Here is a 10103-nt window from a genome sequence, read left to right on the forward strand (position 1 = left end):
TCTCTTGACACTGGTCATGTTCGTCAGGACGCAACACACTGTCTCTTGACACTGGTCATGTTCGTCAGGACGCAACACACTGTCTCTTGACACTGGTCATGTTCGTCAGGACGCAACACACTGTCTCTTGACACTGGTCATGTTCGTCAGGACGCAACACACTGTCTCTTGACACTGGTCATGTTCGTCAGGACGCAACACACTGTCTCTTGACACTGGTCATGTTCGTCAGGACGCAACACACTGTCTCTTGACACTGGTCATGTTCGTCAGGACGCAACACACTGTCTCCTGACACTGGTCATGTTCGTCAGGACGCAACACACTGTCTCTTGACACTGGTCATGTTCGTCAGGACGCAACACACTGTCTCCTGACACTGGTCATGTTCGTCAGGACATAATACACTGTCTCTTGGCACTGGTCATGTTCGTCAGGACGCAACACACTGTCTCTTGACACTGGTCATGTTCGTCAGGACGCAACACACTGTTAAGAGACCATACAATAAGTGTCAGGGGCCCGAGACTGTTCAACTGCCTCCCAGTATACATAAGGGGGATTACCAACAGACCCCTGGCAGTCTTCAAGCTGGCACTGGACAAGCACCTAAAGTCGGTTCCTGACCAGCCGGGCTGTGGCTCGTACGTTGGTTTGCGTGCAGCCAGCAGCAACAGCCTGGTTGATCAGGCTCTGATCCATCAGGAAGCCTGGTCACAGACCGGGCCGCGGGGGCGTTGACCCCCGGAACTCTCTCCAGGTAAACTGTCTCTTGACACTGGTCATGTTCGTCAGGACGCAACACACTGTCTCTTGACACTGGTCATGTTCGCCAGGGCGCAACACACTGTCTCTTGACACTGGTCATGTTCGTCAGGACGCAACACACTGTCTCTTGACACTGGTCATGTTCGTCAGGACGCAACACACTGTCTCTTGACACTGGTCATGTTCGTCAGGACGCAACACACTGTCTCTTGACACTGGTCATGTTCGTCAGGATTCCACACTGTCATGCCCCAGCCACCTCCCACAACTCGGTTAACAAAACAAAGGAGCGTTGCTTACCCTGGCTGTTTATTATGGATGTGTGTGGATAGGTGATGATATATGCGTTTAGACCGTCTTGTGCCTTTTTATACTTTACGTCAAAGTAACTTTCAACTTATCGCTTCCCCTTCCCTTTGAAGTAGCAGTTTCTACTATCTTCATCCTCCACTCTGTATGGAAGGTAATAGTCTCTCCTCTTCAGGTTGCGCCATTCTCTACATGTGTTTTTATTAATAATAAGAGAACTCTAGTACTAACGTGACTGTCTCTGGGCGTGCAGCACCCGGGGCTCCCGAGTTCCTGGCGGAGGAGTGTGTTGGGGAGAACAACAGTGTGACAGCCACCTGGACGCCTCACCCTACCTCCAGGGTAGCTGGGTACATCCTGGAGATTGACGACGGTGATGGAGACTACAAGGTATTGTGTGTGAGAGAGAGAGAGAGAGAGAGAGAGAGAGAGAGAGTGAGATTACCCATTTCTAGCTCTTTTTAACGCCTTGAATATGTAACTCTTGGCCTCAGTTGTAAACTGGAATACCGTATACTGTATACAGTGTTTATGCTCATAAAGGCTGCTTCTGATTCTCCACTAATATCTATTATAGTAATTTAGCCAGTATTGATATCAAGGTGATTGGGCGTTACTTCAGTGGTAGGGATCCATCCCCTCCTTTGTATATAGGAATTACATATGAAGCATCTTTCACATAACGAGTACGATACCCGTTTCTATTAATATCAGATTACTAACTTGCGGTTCATTGAGTTCCTTCAAGTGTAATTTAAGAAATTTTGACAGTTCGTCGGGCCTAGAACTCATTTTGCCTTAATTTGCCTATTTTTTTTACTAAACATGTCTAATAACTGTGATAATACATTATTTGGTTTCCTCAGGTTAATTGTAACAATTTATTACGTGGATTTCGTTTGTGTCATCCTGTGTAACGGCCAGTTTAACTAATTGTTAAAAATCGAGCATATTTTTTCTCATTATCAATAAGCTGTCCAACATTTGTTTTAATTGGGACCAATTTTTGTTCACTAAACTTTTTTCTATGTACGAGAAACAAACCTTTCGTATTTATCGTTGGTTCCTTTGTAACTTTAATTTCAAAGTCTTTTTCGGCTTTTCCTATTTCTTTTTTAAACCTTTCTTTCAATGCGAACGAATATAACAGTTCATCAATAAATCCTTCTCTTCTCCCGCAAGAAAAAAAAAATATTTTAGTTTCTTATTCATTCGTTTGTGTTCAGTTTTGTTTCATCTGATGTCGCAGAACACAGTTCAACTCACTGCTGACGAGGGGCTACTCACTGTTGGCATGGGCCAGCTTACTGTATGATACTCTGTATTTTACCTTAAAGGTATGGGACGTTTGACTCACGAAATCATAATGACACGATTGCAAACACACCATACCACGGGCGGGGATAGAACCCTCGATCAGAGTTTTGTGACTCGCTGATCGCGGGTTCTATCCCCGCCCGTGGTATTTTTTTTTTTTATGGGACCTTTCTCTTGTGACACTCGTGTGTTGTTTCTTTGTACCGTGTCTGCAGGAGGTGCACCGGGGACCGGAGACTCTGTGCACGGTGGAGGGGCTACACTTCAACACTGTTTACCATCTCAGGGTCAGAGCTTACAATGTCTCCGGCGTCTCATCATACTCCTCGTCAGTCGCTATCAGAACCTCGGCCAGTGAGTATCTCATCTTCATCCTCGTGTACTGCTTGTCTTACAGTAGGTTTAATAATGACGTGCAAACTCCTCAGTATATGGGGAAATGGTAAAATAGTGTGTCTTAAAACTTCTTTGTGTAAGCAAGTCCAGTCATGGAAACAAATAGCCTTGGCCGAGACTCGAAACCTAGTCTAGGCCGAGGCTACCTCGAAATATAGGCAGCCTCCCAGGAAAGCCAGCTAAATTATCGATGCTCTAGACCACTACACCACCATAGCATATAACGTCGGGTGTGTAGTGAGTACACTAGACAAGTTTAGCCTTACGCCCGCTACATTCTGAGTATGGTAAGCTCCGAGACTAATTTTATTCTCCTCTCCCCTGACTGTAGCGAACATTAAGGAAAACATGTCGAGTGTTCTCGCTGGGATTCCTAGGTTAAATCTACATAATGTAATTTTTATGTGCCCAAAATATCTGTACACCCTCAGTACTATGGTAAAAAAAATTGTATTTCTTGTACCCAAATTACTGTTATTGCATTCACGAGGGAACGCTAGACCTTTAGGGATCGTACGGAGCCTATGAAATGGGATTCAGTCAGATTTGATCCCAGGAAGGGCAGGCATAAATTGTACTGTCATAGACAATATGTATACTGTCAAAGACAATGTGTACACTTCCATGGACAATATGTACACCGTCATAGACAATAGTATACTATCATAGACAATATGTACACTGTCATATAGTGTGCACTGTTCTCGGCTGTTTGCGTGACTGATTTTCCTACAGCAACTCAAAATGCTTAGAACTCAGCACATGGAGGTGTCCGCTTAAATACTGACACATAAGCATATGCTTACTTATTCACTTAGCTACTCATTTACTTCGAGCAGCTCTCTACTCGCTATGGATCGCGCGCACTCTGGCCCGGAGTGCCGGCTGCTGGAAGACGTATATACTTACCTACTCTATTATTTACAGCTGCGTGGTTCTCGCTGGATCGTGCACTCTCACACCCAGAGTGTCGCCTGGTAGGCGACGCTGCCGGGGCCACGTGTGAGAGCTACCAGCATCGCGTCGCCCTGGCCTCCGTCGGGTTCTCCCGAGGGCGTCACTACTGGCAGTTCACCGTCGACGCGTACGACGCCAATGCCGACGTCGTCTTCGGCGTCGCCAGAGCCAATGTCGACAAGGAGGGCATGTTGGGTGAGTGTGTCTACGGTGGTGACGTGGATGTCACCTTGTTGACGGTACAGGGTAGTGGAGCTCTCCTCCTATACATGACTGCATCCTCATTACGTTTCATTTCCCAGCCGCAGTTTGAACCCTACGAGGCACAGCGTCATGCAGTGGTACAGGGATGCAGTGGTATAGGGATGCAGTGGTACAGGGATGCAGTGATACAGGGATGCAGTGGTACAGGGACGCAGTGGTACAGAGATGCAGTGATACAGGGATGCAGTGGTACAGAGATGCAGTGGTACAGGGATGCAGTGGTACAGGGATGCAGTGGTACAGAGATGCAGTGGTACAGAGATGCACTGGTACAGAGATGTGGTACAGGGATGCATTGGTACAGGGATGCAGTGGTACAGGGATGCAGTGGTACAGAGATGCAGTGGTACAGAGATGCAGTGGTACAGAGATGCAGTGGTACAGAGATACAGTGGTACAGGGATGCAGTGGTACAGAGATGCAGTGGTACAGGGGTGCAGTGGTACAGAGATGCAGTGGTACAGAGATGCAGTGGTACAGGGGTGCAGTGGTACAGAGATGCAGTGGTACAGAGATGCAGTGGTACAGGGGTGCAATGGTACAGAGATGCAGTGGTACAGAGATGCAGTGGTACAGGGGTGCAGTGGTACAGAGATGCAGTGGTACAGAGATGCAGTAATACAGAGATACAGTGGTACAGAGATGCAGTGGTACAGAGATACAGTGGTACAGGGATGCAGTGGTACAGAGATGCAGTAGTACAGAGATACAGGGATGCAGTGGTACAGAGATGCAGTGGTACAGGGGTGCAGTGGTACAGAGATGCAGTAGTACAGAGATACAGTGGTACAGGGATGCAGTGGTACAGGGATGCAGTGGTACAGAGATGCAGTGGTACAGAGATGCAGTAGTACAGGGATGCAGTGGTACAGGGATGCAGTGGTACAGAGATACAGTGGTACAGAGATACAGTGGTACAGGGATACAGTGGTACAGGGATGCAGTGGTACAGAGATGCAGTGGTACAGAGATGCAGTAGTACAGAGATGCAGTGGTACAGAGATGCAGTAGTACAGGGATGCAGTGGTACAGGGATGCAGTGGTACAGAGATACAGTGGTACAGGGATACAGTGGTACAGGGATGCAGTGGTACAGGGATGCAGTGGTACAGAGATGCAGTAGTACAGAGATACAGTGGTACAGGGATGCAGTGGTACAGGGATGCAGTGGTACAGAGATACAGTGGTACAGGGATGCAGTGGTACAGGGATGCAGTGGTACAGGGATGCAGTGGTACAGAGATACAGTGGTACAGAGATACAGTTGTACAGAGATACAGTGGTACAGGGATGCAGTGGTACAGAGATGCAGTAGTACAGAGATACAGTGGTACAGAGATACAGTGGTACAGGGATGCAGTGGTACAGAGATACAGTGGTACAGAGATACAGTGGTACAGAGATGCAGTAGTACAGAGATGCAGTAGTACAGAGATACAGTGGTACAGGGATGCAGTGGTACAGAGATACAGTGGTACAGGGATGCAGTGGTACAGGGATGCAGTGGTACAGAGATACAGTGGTACAGGGATGCAGTGGTACAGGGATGCAGTAGTACAGAGATACAGTGGTACAGGGATGCAGTGGTACAGGGATACAGTGGTACAGAGATACAGTGGTACAGGGGTGCAGTGGTACAGAGATACAGTGGTACAGGGATGCAGTGGTACAGGGATGCAGTGGTACAGAGATGCAGTGGTACAGGGATGCAGTGGTACAGAGATACAGTGGTACAGAGATACAGTGGTACAGAGATACAGTGGTACAGAGATACAGTGGTACAGAGATACAGTGGTACAGAGATACAGTGGTACAGGGATGCAGTGGTACAGGGATACAGTGGTACAGAGATACAGTGGTACAGGGATGCAGTGGTACAGGGATGCAGTGGTACAGAGATACAGTGGTACAGGGATGCAGTGGTACAGAGATACAGTGGTACAGGGATGAAGTGGTACAGGGATGCAGTGGTACAGAGATACAGTGGTACAGAGATACAGTGGTACAGAGATACAGTGGTACAGGGATGCAGTGGTACAGGGATGCAGTGGTACAGATACAGTGGTACAGGGATGCAGTGGTACAGAGATACAGTGGTACAGGATGCGACCACAACAGTCCGGCCAAATCTACAAACTTACAAATTAGTTCACTAACTTGTAAGTTAGTCACCAAAACTTTTAAAACACTCGTAAACTTACGAAGTTGAAAGTTATATTCCGATTGGCTTTGCGGCCAGCAGTAACAGCCTGGTTGATCAGGCCCTGAACCACCAGGAGGCCTGGTCAAGGACTGGGCCGCGGAGACGTTGACCGCCTGAACACCCTCCAGGTAGACTCCAGGTAGGTAAACCCCTCTCAAGACTTTATGGTTCTCCCACTCGTGACCAGAGACTGGATTACCAGACGAGGGTAGAGACTCGCTGCAAGAGAAATGTACTGAAGTATTGGCTTGTTGCAATGTCTTCTGGTCCTTCCTGTAGTTGAAGTAGAAAAATATTTAGCTTATAAACCCAGATAACCCATGAAATCTATTAGTGAATATTTATTACTGTTAGCGCAGTAGTTGTAGTAACAGTAGTACTACTAGTATCAGTACTAATATCAGTAGTAGTAGTAAGGTAATAGCAGTAATTGTAGTAGTAGTAGTAGTAAAAGTTTAATTATATTATTAATTTCATCTTCATCTAGACACTGTTGTTAAAGAGTTTTATTGTCATCTTAGTTTATCATTTAGCTCATTGTTTCAGTAACAATTAATCCCTTTCATGAAAACTAACATGAAAGCCAAACCGTTACAAAAATCTCAGCACAGTACCACACACACTAATTCAACTTTACAATGGACTCGGATATAAATTTCCTCTTGGCTAGCCTCGTTTTAATTGTTCGCTGAAAATATTTGGTGCAAAGGCAAATTTTATGAAGTGTCGAGCCTCGTCTCTCCTCGCCTTGTACTTCCTATCATCATTTCACTATGATAATTTTATCTGTCGAATACCAACGTCAGTTTAGTCGGTCCGAAAAGTCGACCAAAGTTTCCTTCTCCTATGTGCCGGTTATTTGTGTATTGTTCCAGTCACGGCTTGGTTAAATTAGCTAAAACAAGGCTATAATAAATTTATATATAATTACAAATAAGCGAACTAAACGCAAAACAGACATAAATGCGTCTGGTAAAGGAGTGGCTCAGCAGCTGCAGAAACGCAAATCTTCACGAGCATCACCCAGGGTAGCTAGGATGGGTCGAGATATGACACCATTTTTTTATCATAGCTCATCGCCGGGTTCTATTAACTCCGTTTTCGTTGGGCTGCTGTCTTCTTTACAACTCATTCCCCGAAAACGTGAACTGAAACCTGACCTAATGATGCCAAGCCCTGCGCAGCCCCTCTGTCCCCCCACCGCGCATTCCAACGAAAACAAACTTCCCGTTTATCCTCTACTACTTGCCATCCCTGCCACTCACCCTGTTCCCATCCCATAACCGGACTACTTGACCATATCCTCATTGCCCTACGGAAGTCTCCCAGCTCAGACTGACACATACAACAGTTCTGTGTGGGACCCATCCAGCGTGAGAAGGAATATAACAGGGAAACAAGGCTAGCTTTCGTTCCCACGGTTCAACTATCATGTAAAAATGGGTATTAGCACACTGCTGACGTAACCATTTTGCTAAATAATAAAATAATCTTCTCACTGCCAATAATTAGCAGGAACCTCAGTGACTTATTACACTAATAATAATAATAATATCAGCAACAATGCATATGGACTTCAGGGTAAGATAAAGGACTGCAAAAAAAATATAAATTTATTCGGTGTTAAAGGGGATAAGCAAATAAAAGTGGAAGAGGAGGAAATGAAGAGAAATTACATACATTGTCAGGTGTAAATCCGATAAAACCTACAGTGTTTGATATATATCACATCCCATGCTGGTGCTGGTGTTTGTAATATATCACATCCCTAATAAGTATATCCTCCATCGCAACACACATTAAGCACATAATACTTAGATCAACTTATAACGTCTACCCTATAAACACCATTTAACAATGTCTATCCTAAACGAGCACTTAATAACGACTCTTCCTCCTCTACAATTATCTAATAACGTTTGTTACCCGTACATCGCCTGAACATAACACCTGTCCTCCTTCCACAACCACAGGTAACGACGTGCACGGGTGGGCTATGTACATAGATCACCAGCGGTCGTGGTTCCTGCACGGAGCAGCCCACCATGGGCGGTGTGAGGGCGGCGTGGGCGTGGGCTCCACCGTGGGCGTCCTCCTCGACCTCAACCATGGTGGCACACTCACCTTCTACGTCAATGATGAACAGCAGGTGAGAAATGATTCCTGGTTGACTGTGTTTCCGCCAACATCATACGAGGTGCTATCAAAAAGTTTCGTGACTGTGGCGAGGGAAAAAATATAGTTTTACCTAAACACCTTTCTGTTGATATAACCATAATTTTTAAAGGGGTGGACCGGTAAGCCAGGGTAAGGCCTCGCTCAGATGACCAGAAGCTCCAGCTGTGGGTCATATGGCTAAGACCCGCGAGAGGAAACACTTGTTCTGTTTCCTGACAATCCTTACCTACCTACCTTGTTGAAGTTGTCTCTACTTCTTTTACTTTCTTGTGTGTTTATTAAATATTTATTCCTGTAACATTTTTCTTTTCATATTATGAGGCCTAGTTTTAGACCGGGCCGCGAGGGCGATGAACCCCTGGAACCATTACAATATAGCAGAACAGACCAAAATGTCGTCTAGTTTCCACACTCTCATCTGACTCATCTCTTCACAAACAGGGCGACGTGGCATTCACCGACCTGGAGGGGCTTTTCTACCCGGCGGTGAGCGTCAACAGGAACGTCACTGTCACTCTTCACACCTCCCTTGACCCCCCGCACTCAGACTACGACAGCCAATCTGACACCTGAGGATCTCATGGCACTGGTGCCTGCTGGCCCACCTCCCCCTCACCACAGAAGGACGTCACTCTAGTGCTTCCTAGATAATCAGCCGCTGTTGTGAACAACCACATTATTATTGGTTAAGGCTTCGTCTCTCTTGACATATGAACTACAACTTGGCCCTGAATATAAAACTTTCTGAAGAACGAGTGACTTAGAAGACCAATTATGGGAATCCTATCAACAGATTTTTGGATCTCCCAATGTGTGTGTACATATATATATATATATATATATATATATATATATATATATATATATATATATATATATATATATATATATATATATATATACAATATGTATGTATGTATATGTTTGTTTCCCAACGCAAGGAAGTTTTGGTATTACCAAAAAATATATATATTCAAGCGTGAAATTGCGAGAACCATGTAAACTTGGAAACAGTTATTTCCTCAAGCTTTGATTCTGAAAAGAAATTCGTATCAACTCTGATTTTTTAAAAAGACCAAGTCAGTGGTCGTGAGTATTTATGTGTGTGTGTGTGTGTGTGTGTGTGTGTGTGTGTGTGTGTGTGTGTGTGTGTGTGTGTGTGTGTGTGTGTGTGTGTGTGTGTGTACTTTTAGAATAGAGAACAGTGCAAAGGTAAAGAACAAACGCCACACTCTGTTGGGAAATCAGGAGCAGAGTAAGTCATGAGAAAAGTTTACGGTTGTTACGTCTAGGAATGTTGACAGTGGGCCCAGCTCATGTTAGGAAAGTCCTACAAGTCAAAAGTGAAACTCTGACTTGAGAAGTAGACTTTGGAACACCAGTGATTGATGCAACCTGCCTCGAAGATACTTCCACCGTACTGAAACTTGTTTATGTCGCCTCAGACAACTGTTGCAACTAGTTGAATGTTGTAAAACGAGTGTGTTTTCCCAGTCTCTACCATGCTATTCCTGAGTGCCCCGACGGCTTGCTATTTAGGATCGCTTCAAAATTAAAATGAAAAATGTAAGATTAGCAAAGGAGGCATCAGAAAGTAACACATAGTACACGAAAAGAGAGCCAGGAGAGCTAACCCCTACTCGGAGGCTATCTGCTGAAAAGGACAAAGTACAGTCTACCTCTACTTCTTCTTAGGTAGTTGAGGCAAGGA

At 45.3% G+C, this 10103-nt stretch overlaps 1 protein-coding gene across 2 annotated transcripts in view; it reads left to right on the forward strand.

Moving 5' to 3' along the window:
• LOC128699045 (E3 ubiquitin-protein ligase TRIM9-like) overlaps positions 1-9207 on the forward strand; it is a 533325-nt gene extending 524118 nt beyond the window's left edge. For both annotated transcript variants that reach the window (XM_070096577.1, XM_070096578.1), the window contains 5 exons: positions 1331-1467; positions 2610-2748; positions 3718-3942; positions 8188-8363; positions 8834-9207. In XM_070096577.1, the coding sequence (XP_069952678.1) occupies positions 1331-1467; positions 2610-2748; positions 3718-3942; positions 8188-8363; positions 8834-8965 (809 nt within the window). In that variant the 3' untranslated portion in view covers positions 8966-9207. The remainder of the gene's footprint in view (positions 1-1330; positions 1468-2609; positions 2749-3717; positions 3943-8187; positions 8364-8833) is intronic.
• Positions 9208-10103: the final 896 nt, after the last annotated feature.

The sequence above is a fragment of the Cherax quadricarinatus genome, chromosome 54 (genome assembly GCF_038502225.1).
Source record: "Cherax quadricarinatus isolate ZL_2023a chromosome 54, ASM3850222v1, whole genome shotgun sequence".
Classification (NCBI taxonomy): Eukaryota; Metazoa; Arthropoda; class Malacostraca; order Decapoda; family Parastacidae; genus Cherax; species Cherax quadricarinatus.